General features: G+C 33.6%; 1 protein-coding gene across 2 annotated transcripts in view; it reads right to left on the bottom strand.

Moving 5' to 3' along the window:
- The window catches only part of LOC126770948 (uncharacterized), a 55,591-nt gene that overhangs the window by 30,242 nt on the left and 5,615 nt on the right, over positions 1-19,734 (bottom strand). Inside the window, exons 2-4 of one of the 2 annotated variants that reach the window (XM_050490574.1) lie at positions 17,664-17,796; positions 13,105-13,404; positions 12,285-12,458 (exon numbers count right to left, since the gene is read on the bottom strand). In XM_050490574.1, coding sequence (XP_050346531.1) covers positions 12,285-12,458; positions 13,105-13,404; positions 17,664-17,796 — 607 coding nt within the window. The remainder of the gene's footprint in view (positions 1-12,284; positions 12,459-13,104; positions 13,405-17,663; positions 17,797-19,734) is intronic. The other variant, XM_050490575.1, reaches the window with a different exon arrangement.

Genomic DNA, 19,734 nt, shown 5'->3' with positions numbered 1-19,734 from the left:
GATAGGACTATCATTTAGTTTCCCCTTTTCTTTCGATCATCATAATGGCGTCTACTCTCATGAAAGACTAGCCAACTGCGCAGGACGTTTTTTTTTGAAACGCTGGAAAAACGCATTACGCGTTTCCCCCATAGGAAAAGTGGAGGAGTATATGGGACTCGCCGGTGTCCAAGGCGCCGATTTCGCCCCGAACATCGAAATACCCACTAAAAACCTACCCTTTCCGTCTTAACAAGGAGCGACACGGGATCGCTTGCGCATGCTACCGTGACGCTAAAAATTGCGCAGGCCTACTAAGGCGCAAGGTCAACTTATTTTACGTAATTTCCAAGGCAAGCACGTAAAGGCCGTTGGCCGTGCGCCAACTGCCAGGATCTTTGGAAATTTCTCGAAAGAAAAATCCAGCAACTTTTACTGCCCAAACCCGAAGTTTGATCCCAGGATAAAAATCATACAGCCTCATAAGTTATCAACTAGACCAACGAGTCAGTCACTTATGTAAATGAAAAAAACACTTCCTCTTAATAAGTTGATTACCATTTTTTTAGATGTGTTATGAAAACCAGTGTCGGCATAAATTACCCGGTACGTATTCGGCCACTCTCCAACGAAACAGAAAGCTGAACGACTAGTGTGGTGTGCTAACCGTTTACCGCGTGCCATCGTACCGCGGGGATCCCGTCGTCGTCGTGTAACAATTTCTCCAGTGTGCACCACTGGGGAAACACTGTCTATTGAGTATTGATTGTTTTTTATTATTAAATTTTCAATTATTTATGTATTTATAAGTATGTATATAAAAATAAACATATTAAAAATATAGACATGTATATCACAAGTGCTAGCTTGTAAGTTGTTTTATTGCAACAAAGATAAATATATATTTTTTGGAACCTTTTTTTATAAGCATTAATCCCATGATGACAAAATGTATTTAAATAAAATAAATAATTTATTTATTTATTCTTTTTATATAAATCAATGCAGAACTATTATATCTTAAAATATTTATTTTATCTAATTTTACTAACTCTAACCCGTGGCTGTCGCCATAGTATCACCTGTCCTTCTCAATATCTTAAAAGATATTTTACGACTTGTGACCAGGTTCCTATTAGAAAATATACGGACCATTAAACGCCAAAGTTCCCAGTGGTTAGAAGACGACAATCTTAACCGACAATTCTGATATCAAACCCGGGCAAGCACCACTAGACGTTTATGTATTTAATTTATCTTTATAATTCATCTCGTGTTCGGCGGTTAACGAAAACATCGTGTGGGAACCACCTATCTGTAGCGGTTGAAAATGCGTCAAGCCAACCCACAATGGAGCAGCGCTATGGAGTAAGTACCTTCTATTCAAAAAGAAGATGAGATCTTAGCCCAAAAGCGGGATATTTAGAGGCTTTACTTTAGACATCAATTCTTTAAAAGTAAAAAGTAACAGCCTGTAAATGTCCCACTGCTGGGCTAAGGCCTCCTCTCCCTATTTGAGGAGAAGGTTTGGAGCTTATTCCACCACGCTGCTCCAATGCGGGTTGGTGGAATACACATGTGGCAGAATTTTGATGAAATTAGACACATGCAGGTTTCCTCACGATGTTTTCCTTCACCGAAAAGCACGAGATGAATTATAAACAGAAATTAAGCACATGAAAATTCAGAGGTGCTTGCCCGGGTTTGAACCCACGTTCATCGGTTAAGATTCACGCGTTCTTACCACTGGGCCATCTCGACTTCAATTCAATTCTTTAAGTTAGATTTAAATTTTAGCTATCTTAAAATAATAATTATGACTAGCTAATTTTCCTTTAACACGGTAATTTATGTCTTAGGCTACCCCAATGTCAAATGTCATTAGGATCAGATTGGCTTAGTCTCGATGCGGTGCCACACAAGCAGAAAGTTTCTTTCGCATTCATAACATTTTTATAGATCTGTATTTATATATGTACATAAAAAATATCGTATTAAGTTTATGGTTATATGTAAGCTATACAGATAAAAATAATTTATCATAAACTAAGCGCCCATTGCCGATTAATTCACTCGCAAGAGAGAATCATTCACGTTTATCGTTCTTACGAAGTTTAAACGTTACTAGCGCAAGGCAGCAAATACGCAGCTCTTTATTGTCGAACTTTTTATTATCTGTGAATGGACAGAAAAAAAACATTTGATGATTGTTATCACCATTGAACATGAAGATACGGGATTTATTTTTTAATATGAATGGTAATGCTTGTATTAGAGAAATTACTAATATTTTTATTTACTTCCTCCCATCAAGTGCGTGTTAGGAGGTCCTCGATAGCCCAGGTCATCGGGTCAGGACCTGCGACTAAACCCTTGCGCTATTGACGCGTAAAATAATTTAATTTGTATAATGTTTTGAATAAACTGAAATCTCCACTGTGTTCTTAGGGTAATTATTTGGTTGCGCCATCAAGTTGGCCGGTCAGCAACTAGTCTCAACTGACTATGCAGATATAGTTTTAACAAACTCACCACTATAAGCTAGAGAGAAAATATACATGCGAAAAAATAACTTAGATTTTGCTTTGTAATACCTAAATTTTACAACTGAAAATGTAATTTAATTATTATAATTTAAGATAACAAATAAATAATAATTATAATAAAAAAGTTATCTTTAAATAATAGTCCCAAAGAATGTTTCGATGAATTTGTATGTAAAATCTATAATATAATTATAATATTTGTCTTAAGGCCACATAGCGTTATATCTTGTCTTAGCTAAAAAAAAACCTAAAAATGTATGTAATTGTTAGTTAATTAAAACGCATGGTCACTCTATCGGGTAGGCTTTCTCGCCGTCGGCGGCGGTCGTCGACCCGCTATTGTTTATCGCTCAGCTCACTTTACTGATTGCCATTTGTTTCTTCGCTGTAAGCCCCGACAGGTGCAAGATATTTCATATCCAACCCGACGCCTTAAAATTAACCTTTTAATGGTTATTGTTAGGTGTCACATTTATAGCTTTTAATGAAATAATGTCAGCCTGTAAATGTCCCACTACTGGGCTAGGACTACCTCACCAGACATGGCACGTCATTGCAAGTTCGTCGATAAACAAATTATGGCAAAATTTCATTTGTATGCAGGTTTACTCACGATCACCAACGAAGGAAAATTCTTTCGTTGTTGATATCCTAAATTAAAGGCAAAGATCATGTCAAATATTTATTATATAAATGTACAGATGAAGCAGTAACCAATAACATTTTCCACTTCTACGTAAAGCTCCTGAGGAGATTAAAGTACGAGAATATCTCAAGGTATACCTGCAATATACTTCAAATATTTTTTTATTGTATTTGGCAGACATACTGGCATTTGGACCTGTGAACCTAAAAATGGACACCGTGGTCGTAGACATTGCCATTAAAAGAAATATAATCCTTGCACCAAGCATTGGCATTGTAAGGGATGCCTTTGAACCTAGAAACTAAGATGTTATCTTCCTTGTACCTGTAGTTTCAATGGCTTACTTAACAAATCGGAACGCAACAATACAAATTATTGCTGTTTGGCGGTATAATATGTGATGAATGACCCCGTCTCAGTAGGTAGCAAAACAGGCGTGCAAAAATCTTTACCACCGATTAAAGACGAAGATGGTTTTGATAGTGAGGTATTTTGTATAAACAAAAGTATTCATACAAGATATAGAAAGTGCAGTAAGTACTTTTCATACTCTCCTATGAGATAGGTGTGACAAACTAAATCCACTTAAGTCACCGAAGTAATTCCACTAATGAGCACTAGAAAGCTCGATTGGAAAAAAAAAGAAAATCGGGGAAAAAAGGAATGTACCAGCCTGATTTCTACGCCGGCCTCCGGTCTTCACCATAACCAGCGTGGGGCCGATCTCACACTGAATACACAACGCAATGATGCGATATCTTTCGCTTATTAATGTTATACCTAGCAATAATACTATCGTAATCAAATATACACCATAGACAATACTTTAAGAGATAGCTACTAGTACATATATACTATATTATTTTAAGGAAATTAACATGAAATTATTAAAATGGAATAGTCTATATTCACAGTCTATGTCATGATACAATATAGCGGACAGTAGCTATCAAATATTACAAAATAATTAAATCGTGCATCTATGTGTGCACACACACATACGCTATGTCTTCTGCGCAAATTTTTTGCTTTGAGATTGGTCAATAAATAGATTGAGAAAATATAATTATTATTACAACATGCTAGTAACATTATATCTAAGTGCTAGACTAAGCTCATTTCATACAAGTCATATTTATATAAAAGAAGAACCTGTTTAATACTTTATGCACATTTTTGGATATATTGAAGAAACATAATAAAAGTCAAGGATGACAGTTATGTGACAGAGTTATGGCGCTGAATAGCACTGCAATTGATGGACGAGTAGTTTAAGGGGAAAGTGGTATGGAAGTTGCAGCGCTTGGGGCGAATTTCTGTGCGTATGAGACAGGTTGTTATGTAACAACTAACACCGTAGTTCAATGTTCGGATACATTCGACAAGATTTTGAAAGTGTATTTTGTAGTTGGAGCCGTCAGCTAGCCGGTATTGTAAGCGTATTGATTGGTGTTTTAAAATTTTCACTAAAATAGTATATTTTCCAAGTGTGTTGTGCCAACATCAGGAAAATAATATACTTTTAAACTGAATTGTGTAATGATGTTATTGAGATATGCCAAAAACACAAATTTGAAGTTTGTTTTATGTAACAATAACCGAATGCAATAAAATATAAAACATTTAAGGAAAAGCTTATGCGAACTACAACTGTCGACTGTATTACAAAACGAGGTTGTTAAATTGGAAGCTGTCGAATCTAGTGTTAATTAATCGTTACGAAACGAAACGGAACTAATTCTGTGATGGACCAGATACCGAATATTAGGAAAATAAAACAAACCTAATTATGTAAAAAGTATATAAGCGTCGAACTTAGAACGAAGTGGGAACTCTAGAGCACCATCAACAAGTTCAAGAAGATATATAATCTTCATGAGTTCAACAGCTACTAATAACGATATTTATTGCATTCGTTAAAATTATATTTCATTGTAGATTTTAATCAATTTATTATATATTTGAATCATATATGCGTTAGGTAATACTTATGTACTTCAATACCACATGATGACCCTTCGAGAAATGAAATAATTTTTACGAAAAAGCTAACAATTGAACGTAAAGTTTTAATGGACGCAAGTTAATGATAGAATCAAATCCGCAGCACGTCCACGCCGCGGTTTTGTGACGAAACGTATCGACTTGCCCTTTATTAGTAAAACCGAAGCAATTAAACAATTAGGCCGGTCACGCGTGACCGCTTGCGTAACTTCACGTGATCGTGAGGATGGACGCAGCGAACTATGGATAATAACTTCCATGCGCCCGCGACTTTGTGCGCAACATTTTATGGTTACAACATGCAGTCTAATTATCCCACGTTTATTTATACTTACAGTTCAAAGTTTCGCGATGCTTTTTGTATATTATATTCGGGTTTATATATATTATAAATTTTATTATCCGTCCGGTAGATCGTTTCGTCAGAGTAGCGTCCATTGTGATCACGACCAGATCTTAAAACAAATATATTAAGAAATATTTATATTTCATTTTAAGTTTATCAAAAAGTAATTGTAACAGTGTTGTGTTGTATGTTTCTACGCGTATTCAAACGCTTTCACAAAAGGCTTGCGTTAATTATTGATGTCATAAACGTTTTAATTTTTTATTCTATTTTATTGTTCATATAACTTTTAGAGAAAAATTACCATAAACTTTCGCTGAATTAAAAATGTTACGTTACATAGAATACATTATATATACTTATTTATATATTTAACGTTTATATAACATAATATTTCAAAATTCTATCTATTATTTATGTAAATAGTAATATCCCGTAATGTCCCACGGCCGGGCTAAGAGTGTTTGGAGCTCATTTCCAATTTATGTAAATGAACATCAAAACTATATATTGTAGTTATTGTTTTCGTAGTTGTAGAATTCCGTAAGAGAATACAAGCAACACCGCTGTCAACAATACGGTAAACAGTCGCTAACAAACAAATTGTAACCGTTCGATAATCGTGTAATTGGGGATGCAATTGCCGCTATAAACCCCCGACAAACATACGAATATAAATTGCGATTTTATATGCTTTATGATTCGCTTATGCCTTTTAAGTTGCGCTTGGAAAGGCTGTCTATCTACAGGGCTGTGAAAAAAATTATTGATATTTGACCGTCTGCCTTCCTGCAAGTATAAAAAAATAAAAATGACTGTTCTAGTAGCCTCGAAATTACGTTTATATAGATTATTTCAAAAACAATCGGTGAACAACTTAGTATTTACTCTCTTCCATCAATTAAATAACATTAAATAGGTTCCTATCAAATACAATAATATAAATATACTACCTCAACAATCAAAATCAACAGATACCATCTCCACGCTTATTAATCATTTATTATTTCTTAGTATTTTTAAGGAAACGTTTTAAATATATTAATTATCAAAGTTAAAACTAAGTATATGTGAAATATTTATTCGATGGCAACCCTAAAGCATAGCGATGATGTAATAGCAACGCTTCCGATGGGAAAGTGCAATTACAGCCACACATCAAAAGGCCCGCTCCGTGCGGCTGGGGCTGGGGCTGCCTGTTATCAGTATGTTTTAATTATTTTGTTTCTAACGTAAAAAGAAATAAGAGATTGACAGTTTGTGTTTGTGGATTGATAATATCAGTAATGTATCTAGTACACGAGTGAGCACACTTATGCATAGTGCATACGCGCATCTTCTGCATTGCTGGCTAATGTCCGCTGTAACCAAAATTCGGTCAAAGGGATTTATTTCTTTATTATTATACATTTATTTGTATGTACTAAATTTATTATTTATTTATTCATTTTTTTTAATATGTTGAACCGTTTCAAGTAAATCCAGAAGGATGACAACCCTGTGATGAAACGGCCACTCGTACACGTGTGGGATAGATTTATTTCGTACCTTCAGTCTTCATTCGTATTTTATATTATATATTTTATTTTCGATTAAACTCGTACATCATCATACACTCGGACGGTGCTCGTAAGTCATCACTTGGATGTTCACACTGAATAAGTTTTATCGTTTGTATTTAAGATTTAATGCAATATTTTATTCGTTCAGAAAGTAATATTTTTATAATACTTTAAATTACCAACCCGCATTGGAGCGACGTGGTGGAATAAGGTCCAAACCTTCTCCTCGAAAAGGACCTTAGCCCAGCAGTGAGACATTCACAGGCTGTTACTGTTAGATTATGCTTGAAAGTTGATTTTTAATTTTGTCTGGCCAATTACTGATGATATAATCACTCAGGATAGACGCCCTAACTGATTTCCATCACGGCGCGGCCGCTGTTCTTACGGGAGACTAGCCAATCACACTTAGTGCAATCTCATCTGAGTCATCAAACCACACGTCACATATTCTACCCTAAAATAGCAAAATACTTAGTATTGTTTTATAGTTGTGTTCCGGTTTCAAGAGAGAGTGAGCCAGTACAGACCCATAACATCTTATCATGTTGAAGGCGTGTGGCAATGTACTAATGTGGCTAATATTTCTTAAAGTGGCACAGTAAGATTGCCCGTTTGCTAGTTCGTCTTATTATTTTAAATTAAAAAATAATAATCACAAAGATGAGTGCAAACAAACCTGCACTCTCTATACCCTTACACAAACAACAGTTCATAACTTTTCCTGGCACAACCGGGATTCGAACCCAAGAATTTCGCTTCTTCGGCCTTATGTATTGTAGCTAGCCAATCTACGTGCAAATTACAAAACAATTTTTTATTTTGTGTGTACAATTTACTAGCTTTCTATTATATATTAAAAATGTTATAAAAAGAAACATTGTATTTAATTTATGAAAACACGTTAAAAGATGAAAGACAGAGATCTTAGTTTTCATCTCGCTCTAGTTACCAACACTTCCTTCTATTACTATTATTTATTAAAGAAAAATAACACTTATATCACTAATGTTAAGAACTATTACTGAGTAGGTTGTTATATTCATTTATCTCACCATAATTATCTCATAGTGCGTGTGCGCAGCGAACTGTTTAAAAAATATTAATTTAAGTTGTTTTTGAAATTGTAATTTCTATTTTATTAGAAGATTTATTATAAATTTACGAATTGAGTTGAATTTCATAAAATCTATAGTAATGTAATGAATGCTACAATGACTCAGTGTGTTTGTATGTTACCTCTTTTCGAAAAAACCACGGAACCGATCGTAATTAAAAGGTAGCTCATGTTAGGCTTTCTTTGTAAATATTCTTTGTAAGATTACATAGAATATATAAACCAAGCAGTTTGTTCGTCAAACTTATAATAATATATTTTATTAAACAGCTTACATCCGAGTTCAGCTTATAGTGTAACAACTATTTATCTCTCGAAATAAAAAGTTCTCCGGTGCATTCAATATTAAAAATAAATCACTTGCGAACTCCGTAATAATAACAGAAATGAAAGCTTCGATTAAAATTATAGACATATAAACGGACAAGCCTATTTATTATTATTATTTTTGTCTATGCAAAAATGTTTCTGGCTTTGATTCATCTCAGACAGTCGTTCATCAAGTATAATCTCTGAAGCATTGTTAATCTCGAGTCTTCACGCAGTGATTATGAGAGCGGAACGGGCAGCGCCGCGGCAAAAAACATATCGTGCGATGCAGCGCATGCGCAGGTTCCGCGATATTTGTAACTCATTACTTATTGATGAGGCGTTTCCCATCGGAAACGTTTTCGTATTTGTACAAAATACGTTCAGTAATTGGAAGAACCGTCTGACCAATCTTATTTATAAGCGAGCTGCAACCTGCAGCGCCGTCACGTAGACGTTGAATGCGCAATACAGTTCAGTATGCACTCACCAATAATTCCATAGCAGTGTTATTTTGTACTTTACTTTGTGTATAAAATATATTTTCACTCATAGCTTACTTTAGAATATTAAGAAGTACGCATGGTAACAGTGTCCCACGGCTGAACAAGTATCTTTCCCAATCGAGAAGAATTACACAAGTTTAATACGTATATATGAATCTCAAATACTAATTTTAAATGTAAATAGTCAGATTATGTTTGAACTCGTAAGGTTGGGTATAAACCCAACTCTTGAATATTAATTTACGAGTTTTATCCAATAAGCCAAGATCAAAAGTTTAGTAAAATAGTATAGATCCGGCTTAATGTAGCTCAGGAGATCAAAGACCACGGAATATTCAGCGCATATGCCTGCGAATGCGCACACGCATCAAACTGTGACTATAAATATTCTAAATGTAAAATTCACCGTCTACTTTCATTTTCATGAAACCTAAATGAAAGTTTAAGTTACGACATAAAGTAAGATATTTAAATTAATTAATATTAATTAGTAATAGTGCAGACGCTGCTTGATAACCAGTGACTACTTGCTAATGGCGTGTTGCCAAAAATATATTATATATTTAAAGATAAAATCTGATATAAAAAATACCATTTTTTCCTTGAAATTGCACATAGTTATGTATTTTGATTATAAATGAGATGTTCTATGTATATATTTTGCCAAACTTTATTAGTTTCTATATTATAATAAGTAAAACTTCGGAATCCATTATCAGGCAAGTCGATCAGTATTTGTTCAAGTTAGCCTTCATCGTCATCTGCATGATATTAAAATAATCCTTAGAATAATTAACACTTTCACAAGTGAACTGAAATATTAATTAGGTTATTCGACAATGCTGTAATAATATTCATTAACTATATCTGCAAATAGATTTCATCAACAATCGATCTCTCTTGTTGTTCGACTTTTAAATATTAGATACAAACCAAGGAAACCTCCACCTGCTTACAGGTCAGTAGCATACAAATAAATGTTTACTACAATAAATAACAGAGTTGGTCTAGATTTGTATTAAATTGTAGAGTAAGCCAAACAGAGTTTGTAAGCAAGTGTTTAGCATTAGGTTCAGGAAGCGCGCGGCATGCGGAATCAACCGCGTCGGGAGGCGACTTGTCTCTTTGTCTCGACATTATATAAATACCTTGGTAATATATGTACATATTATTTACGATGCTAAGATTTGCGTTTGTACTTTATGACGAATGTTATAAAACTTTAGTTAAGTTTAACTTTAATGTCACAATTCTTATACCTAAACGTTTGTCGAAAATATTTTTATTCACAAAAATATTTACTTTTATATATTTGTATATTCGAGATATTAGTTTACTTCCCAATTTACTTTCAGTCTGTGAAATTGTGATTACAGTCAGATTAACTAATTTATATTTAATCTGAATGATCTCAATATGATCGTCCAGAATTACGTCAGATTAGTAAATCTAACTTAAATCACTTACATTAAATAGTATAATTTTCATTTAAACGTTTTATTTAAACTATCATTATAAAAAGTTTTTTTTTTATTTAGAAGGCTTGTCTATATGAAATATCAATTGACAAATTTTAACATAGTTTCCAAGTTTTTAAAAAGAGATTTATTAGGATTTATGCTACACGTGGCACCAAAACTGTCGACGCTAAGTTCCTTATTAAATAGTAACAATATTAGGCTTAGCCTTAATTTTATAAATGTCTTAGAAAAAATGACATTCCTTTTTAATGCCATAACGAGCAAAGTCAAGTTGGACTCGAATTATGTATCGTATCATAAGTAAACACCAGTGCGAGGTTTTCTTAGAATGGTATTAACAAGTAATTAGAAAAACAACGAAAATTATAGATTTTTTAATCTATAATCACAAATATTATAGGTTGCAATTGTAAAAGAAACACTTAATTTTTTATATATTTTTGTAATCTATCATCAATGAGTCAAATCAAAATATTATTTTTTCAATTCAGTTACACACTTACAAGCGCTTTTTAAAAATAATTCTACATGATTAAATTAAATTCATAATAAACAACGGTTCGTAGTATTGATTCTATCGAGAATAAATGGCAAGAATTTCAATAGCCAATCTTTTCCGAAAGGTATGTTAATTAAATACAATGAAATTATTATTTTTTGCGAAAATCAACGAATACTAACTACATACTTTGTCAGTCTAACCACGCTAAAAGCAAATATCACCGTGACCATACAATGTACATATGTGCACCTGGGTTAAAGAAGACACATTAACTTCTCTAAAAGAATAGTAATCATGATCATTATAATTGGTTCGATGAAGGTTGTCTAAATACAATATTATAAATAAACAATGAAGGATTGCAAACGAAATCTTAAAACGTGTTTGGTGTTAAATACAATGTATTAACGTTTAAATAAAGCGTGTTAGGAGAGTGTTCGTGAGTAGCGTTGGTACATTCGACCCACTGACCCTCTCGTCCGTGCGACCAGTGTGACTGACCACTGCCTAGGCGAAAAAGTACTTAGGCAACCAAAGAATAGTAATGTAAGAACATCTACGGAGCACATTAGTACCTACTAACTACGAAGTGCCTATGAATTCAAAATATATTTCATAAACGGTAACCTCTTTTGTAATTCATAGGCAACTGATATTGATTGATTTTGATTTGATTTTTATGTTGTTATTTAATAATTCTACCATATATATATATATGATAAAATTAAAAATAAATTAAAAAATGCAAGTCAACTTGCTATTCCGCGTCGACGATTGTAAAACATTTAAATGTTTTCAATTCGGTTTTTTTTTTTACGAAATATAAAGTTTTATTGAATATATTTTCTTTATTGTATGTATTTTTTGACGGTTAAATTATTCTTATTTTCAGAGAGGTACAAGTAAAGTAGAGGCCTTTAAACGTCCCATTGCCAGGGAAAGGCCTTCTCTACTCTGAGAAGGAGGTTTAAAGCTTATCCCGCTGCGCTGCTACAATTGTGGATACACATGTAGCAGAATTTCATCCGAACCAAAACTCAAGTGGTCAAATTTCGGATTAGATTCACGTATTCTAGCCACCGAGCCATCTCGGCTCTCTTACGAAATATTACATAAGTTTCACTGGTGGTTGATCATTGAGAATACACTTTATATTGGTGTAGTCCCGAGCGATCTAGTAAAACTTAAGGCACCTTAGGTCAGCACATTTGGTCGTGTACCGTTTAAATTACCCAAAAAAAAATGCAACTAAATAGCACTATCAATTATAGTCTTAAAAATCTTACCGTGCTCGCTGGATGTGCAGGGACGAGCATCATCGCGCCTGGTGGAGGTTTCCTTGGTTTCCTAACGCCTTTGCTCCTGGGAGGACGGACGGCAGTGGTCACTGTGTGGTGACGGCCGAGCCACTTTGTCACCAGTTTCTCCTTACTGTTAGCACTTCCAAATTCTGGTTCCTCCTAAGAAATGAATTGAGTTTTGTTTAAAATGCTAATTGCAATTCGATTTAATACTATTAGTACAGCTACATACATATAAACGAGGATATGCTTTGAAAAGCTACGTAACAAACAATGTATATTTAATGTATTAAAAGTAATAAGAAATATATATATTTTTAATAATAGTTTACTTCTTATATTGGAATTATTCAGATTTCTTTTTTACAAATGTACGAATATATTAATAAATATTTTTGAAATTATAATTCAAAAATTCTGTCAATCTTTTATTTGTTTTCCAAGTATATACATCCATACATGCTATGAAATCAAACCAAGGCGAGCGAGTCGAAATTTTTTCATTAAATAACATCAGCATTTATTTTCAATTATATCTTGTTCTGCTCTTAGTACATAGACGAGGAATCGATTATTTTAAAGCATTTCCCGCTGATACACACAGCTGCTTTTTGTGATTTCGACTACATAACTTGCAAATATCCAATGTTTCCTATAGAATTGCTACGACATGATTTGTAACGTTCTAGAAATGTTCAGATATATTTCATATCAAGTAAATTATCACAAATAAAAATAATTTCAATGACTATCATTAATACGAATTTGGTCATTGAAGATTTATTTCTTAAGTTTCAAGTGTCACCTTTTTCTTTTTAAGCGTCTCTCCTTGCAACTTCGCCTCCAACTCCTTACAGAGTTCATGTCCTCTTATCTTCTCCGCTTCTTGGGCCTTTTTGATCTCGTCCACATGGAAGACACAGGGCTGTACCGGCTTGAAGGCCGGGTCGAACTGGTTGTGGTCGAAGGCCTGCTTCGGACGGAAGCAAGGACAAATTCTCTTAGAGAGATGGTAGATAGAGACGATGCAGACCAGACAGTGGACTGAGGCTATGATGAGCAGCGCGATGTTAGCTAGCACCGGAGTCCACGCTTGCATTTCATCCTGAAAACAAGATAAATAAGTAAACGTAGCTCATAAGTTTTCTAATCTCGTAAATATTTTTGTAATGTGCTAAGCGATAAATAAGAAGATTACTATCTCTTGCTCGCTGGTTTGCTTGAATTTCTTTGATAGTTAAACGCATTGGGATTTAGTTTTTAAACTCTAGAATGAAAAAAATATCGACAGTTACCCGTAACTTTCGTGCATAAAAATATTGATTGTATTGAGTACTTTGATGCGAGTTATTAACCACAGCCATCTTTTAGAGTAAATCAATAGATAAACACTAACCCGATATAATCATCAAACATAAATGCCGCCGTAACATACTTTTGATTTGTACCCTTTACATATTGTCTTTTAGACTTTCTAAAACTATCGTTAATTTATACAAACACAAAAAATACTAAGTGCGTTTACGAAATATAATATACGTACTACATAAACATGAGAAGCAAATTTACACTATAAAATTTGTTATAAAAAATAATATTATAGAAGCAGTATGTAACTTTTGCATATACTTTTGAATTTTGCTTCTACCGTCAAACAGTTAATCTAGTACGGAGGGTAATATGAATCGAACTTGGGTTGCTAAGCATTATTACATACTACAAATTATTTAGTTACGTGTTTACTGCATTATTCATTATACCCTTAATATTTTATATCAGAAATAAGCTAAGTTGTAATTTAAATAAATAAATATAATTAAATGTGTTAGTGTTCGTGACGTGCAATTTTCACATAAATCTTCCTTAGTAGGTATTGCGCAAGACATAACATTTTCGCATTAAACGTCCAATTAACCTGACATACTAATGCGCATGCGCGACCATGCAGCCCAAGAGAGGCTTACCATGTATGTATGTTATTGCGTAGAACCTAAACATCTTAATATTTTTTTACGTTAAATATGTTATAAATTTGTTGACATATTTAATCTTTAGTATATGATAAATTATGGCACAGAAATTGAGATGGCCTCATCACTAATACATACATAACAGTTTATTGTATATAATAGAATAAATCTTAGATTGAAATCCGAGCAAGTGCCGCTGAGTTTAATGATTCCCGTCTTGCTGAACATTAAAGGTAAACATCGTGACTAGTGATTCACTGGTGGTAAGGCTTTGTGCAAGTTCGTTTGGGTAGGTACCACCCACTCATCAGACATTCTACCGCAAAACAGTAGTACTTGGTATTGTTGCGTTCCGGTTTGAAGGGTGAGTGAGCAAGCACAAGACAGGCACAAGAAACATAACATCTTGGTTCCCTAGGTTAGTGGCGCATTGGCGATGTAAGCGGTGGTTAACATTTCTTACGATGCCTATGGGCGAATGCCATGCTATGCCAAATGTCTATGGGCGTTGGTGACCACCTACAATCAGGTGACCCATTTGCACGTCCGCCTACCAAATCAATAATAAAAAAAGAAACTGAGGTCAAACTGAAATATTAATTAAAATATATTGAAATAAAAATAATTACTGACAATAAAGAAATAATTAGATTATTATAATCAACTATATATTTTTTATAAAAATGACAAACCAAATTTATCTAACTTTCAAAATCGCACTAAAATAATCTTAGGGACTTAGACTTAACCATTACTAGACAATTTTAATAGGTTATTTAAAGGTTGAAACGTCAGGTCAGCGCCCTTATTTTAACTGTTATTTTGGTAATATTTCAGAGAACAAAGGAGAATGACCAAAGTCCACCACTAACTTGACTTATAGTTCATAAACAGAGAGTAAATTTTAGAAAAAATAAGCTGTCAGTAAAAAGTTATGACTATGAAAAATATGACTAAATAGCTAGTCTTTATGCCGCGACCACTTTTGGTCATTCTCCTTTAACGCAATCTACTCTTTACACGCTATATTACGACTCCTTCTATAACGCATTTTATAACTGGCCACATTATTTATAATAACATATTTGTAACCTTATAAAATACTCGTTATTAGACATTACACGACACAATATTTTCACAATAATCGTCCGCTAGCTAACAACACAATAATATGTTTTTGTAATAACGTTTTTGCTAAGAGGCCCTGTAATATTCCTGCGCCGTTATGTCATATTCTCACGGGTACATTAGTACGTTCTAGGAGGTCATCTATCAAGCGCTGTTTGTTTGTTACATCTTTTCCCAAAAACTAATAAAATTTATAGACATTTTTGCAGGCATCTATTCTTTAATTTTATACTTGAACAATTTTAAGGTTATCAATGAATAATAATAAATATAATAACAACAATATGAACATACGTTATTATCACAAAACTAAGACGCTTTTTATATCTATTACTATAAGTAGAAAAACTTTAAACATTCAGAAGCATATAAGAATAAAAGAGTTAAAAAATTAGTGTATATAATAGTATTTTGAATATATCAAGATTCCCGCGTATAGTATAAGGCATCAGTCGTAACACGGCGATGAATAAAATAACATACAAATAAAACAGCTCATTGTTTAGTATCGACACGATCTCATCTCGCCAGTGAAGCCTTGAACTTTAAACTACAGATTATATTCAATTATTTTCATCGTATATAACATTAATATAAACCTCTAATAAAGCTGTGTCTGTAACGCTTTCATGGCTAAACCACTGAACGGAAATTGATGAAATGGTATGAGGCAAGATTGAACACCAAGGCAAGACATAGGTTATTATAGTATTTTTAGCACCTAACAACTGAAAAAAACGGGTGAAATCTAGCGTAGTTATAAAACTTTGTAATTTAAATTATCTAACAATCACTCGCGACTTTTCAAACAATTATTCAGTTCGTTTGTTGACAAGCAAATCACAAACAATTGTCAAATAAGATTACAACACCTTTGCCGTAGATCAATCGCCCATAGAGACAATACTTGCATACACTTGCATGCAACACATTTCTTAAAGTGACACCAGCACTTGTAATTAATTAATACGAATTGATTTAGTGTATAAAAAAAATATATTAATGTCCAACCGTATAGCACCTGGGTCAATAAAGAAGCCAAATAAGAGGTAACTAGTTTCCGCCCGCGTGAGAGAAGCTAGCTGGCTATTCGGTCTATCCCTATCTCATTCTCTGTAGCTCTGACTTGTGAGCAAAATTCCACGATGATCGGTTCAGTAGTTAAGACGTGAAAGCATAACAAACAAACTAATTTTTACATTTATAAAATTAATAATAACACTAGAAGAATAAAATTGTACATTGATGTTGCCTGAAAAAAAAACATTAAATCAATAATACACCAAAGACACTGACAGTCTGTGGAGATTAGTATATTTAAAAAAATGTTCTCGCTTCTCCTCGTTTAAAGAAGGATAGAACGGCCAACCTTTCAAAGCACTATATTCGTTGCGGTACACAAGTGTTTATTATTTCCTACTTAGCGATAATGAATCTATCAGAATTTGATAAAAATAATAGAATAGAGTAGAACATAATCAGAGTTACAAAAAATATATTTGAATTAAGGCTAATTTTAACTTAGATTTGTATATATAACTATTTGAACCATCAATGTAAATAAATGTTTTAATTGTAAGTTTAATCAACATACGAACGTACACTAAAATATTACCTATATAAATATAGGTAAAATTCACTACTCAAATAATTTAAAAAAAAATGCATTCACATACTTATGCAAGTAAGTGTACGTCTTACTTAATGTAGTAACTGGTGCATAATAAATCGCTTAGTACGAGATTAAGCCACTCTGCGCTTGCGCAGCTGATAAGTCAATCCGTTTAATAATTTCAAACGACCCGATTCATTGACAAACATTACTCTGGATTTCTGTCGTAGATGCGAGGGAGGATTAGAAACTTGTAATTGAAATTATTTGCATTTATAATCATTTTGATTGAAATCTATGGAATATTTACATATTAATTAAAACATCTCTTGTGATAAATATAATTAGGCCTACACGTGTTGCTATTTCTATATACTGTACCTAAGTGTAATTTTTTTAACCAAAATGGATGATTTTAAATTGCTTTTAAAGCTTTTAAATTCTTTAAGGGCTTGACGCCAACTTATGATAGTTTTGTAGTTAACATAACACCTTTAATGAAAAACTCAAATTAAGCTAAGTACATTTTCTGTTATTCTTCAAATCAGTGTTAATCCAGTTTCAAAGTGCAGACCAGTACCATCAGATGGTGAATGCCTGCCATACTGCCCGCATACATAGAAATTAAAAGTTATATACAATTATTAAACAAACCTCAAAACTGGTGAGGGGTTCAGGTTGCCGTAGCGAGTCGCGCTGCAGACCGGTGGCAGCAAGCACGGCGGCGCTGTTCCCACACGCGAGACACAGCAGCGACAGCGCCAAGAATGCAGTCAACAGCCCACTACTGTACAAACAAACATTTATCTTCTAATCATCTGCTATTTATATTAGCATATGCCACCTCCTCGGGATGCTATACATCATTTTAAGATAATGGAACTTTTATTGAAAGATGGATTCTGCGGATTATTCATACACGGCTGATGAACACAGTCAACCACACACCAAACTTGGTTCTTCCAAAGGTGCGTGTCGGTCTGTGTCGGTCAATATTTCATTTCAAAATGCAAAGTGAAGGAGAACGTATCGCTTCTGCGGCTCTTGTCATAATGCGATCAATGCTCGTCTCTGTGGTCATAATAAATATTTTTATATATGTCTGTTCACACGGACGACTTTGGACCGCAGCGCACGAGCTTGCAAAGCACCTTTGAATTTACCGACTAGCGGGGGACTTATGTATGCTTGCACAGACGATACTCTTCCCACAGTATATCGGATCAGGACCAGACCGGACCAGCCGCAGAGTTTTTTTTTGTATAAATAAACAAATAATGGTATTATTTACTGTCAACTTCAAATAAAACTTGCGAAAGTTATGTTTGTAATTGTAAATGAATGCAGATGCCTAAATGAAGTATTGTTAAATGAAAAAAAAATCAAAATTCAATTCGTTTTGTTTTTCCATTGGTGTTTTGGTGTTGCGAGGAATGATTAATATTCCTTAAGGCGCCAACGTCTATGGGTGGTGGTCACTTCTTACCATTAGGTAGTAACATTTGTCAGATCGTTTCCGTAACAGCCTGTGAATGTCCCACTGCTGGGCTAAAGGCCTCCTCTCCTCTTTTTGAGGAGAAGGTTTGGAGCTTATTCCACCACGCTGCTCCAATGCGGGTTGGTAGAATTCACATGTGGCAGAATTTCAGTGAAATTAGACACATGCAGGTTTCCTCACGATGTTTTCCTTCACCGTAAAGCACGAGATGAATTATAATCACAAATTAAGCACATGAAAATTCAGTGGTGCTTGCCCGGGTTTGAACCCACGATCATCGGTTAAGATTCACGCGTTCTTACCACAGGGCCATCTCGGCTTATCAGATCATTGTCAGATCGTTTACCTTTTTTAAATTAAAAAGATACAAAACTTAATAAAACACTGACACACACAACGCACAGAATAGCGCACAGGAGTTCATTTTATAAAATAGAATAGCACTAAGAAAGGATTTATAAAAAACTCATATAATTTTCATTTGTCATTTTTCAAGCGAATAAAATCAAAATTGGTTTATAAATGAAAATCAAATGCGTTTTTGGAAATGATAAGCAAAGGATAAAATATGGGGGATAAAATTTTGTATAAAATTTGCTCGTGTAATTCATAACTCATTTCTTATTGATCTTAATACTACTTTGCTACGTAATCACTAATACTACTTTGCTCGGGAAATTAAATGATATTTTATATAAGTACATCGATTCTTATTTTTTATTTATAACAAGGCCACTGACGATTAAATGATTGTAAAAATTTTTAAAGAGTTTTAATTAAAAATCCAAATTTTGTAACTGAATACTATCCCCACTGCTAATAAGATAAGCATTATAAATTATTAATTAATTTGCTGTATTCTAGAACATTCTCTGAAAAGATAATTCTAAGCAGCTGTTTTTGCACCATCTTTGCGATGGAGTAATCGAATATCGGGCTTCTTAATCTTGAGAAAGTCACCAAGTGATTTACAAGCAACTATTACTTATTATAGATCATTCATCTATTTGCGTGTTCTGCTATTATCTGTGCTATTATCTACACGTCTAAAAGCATAATTACAATCTCGTCGAAATACTCAATTTACGACATAGGAGTATGTTAAAACAGCATTTCTTGTTAGTTAATTGATAATCTTTGCCATATTTATTTACTGAACGAAATCCACGGACAAAATGTTGTTATTTTCTAATCTATATTAAATAAATGATGTATGCTTTACATCAT

This window comes from Nymphalis io, chromosome 9 (assembly GCF_905147045.1).
Source record: "Nymphalis io chromosome 9, ilAglIoxx1.1, whole genome shotgun sequence".
Lineage (NCBI taxonomy): Eukaryota > Metazoa > Arthropoda > Insecta > Lepidoptera > Nymphalidae > Nymphalis > Nymphalis io.
The sequence above is the reverse complement of the archived record's forward strand: the minus strand, read 5'-3'. Positions and strand labels throughout refer to the sequence as shown.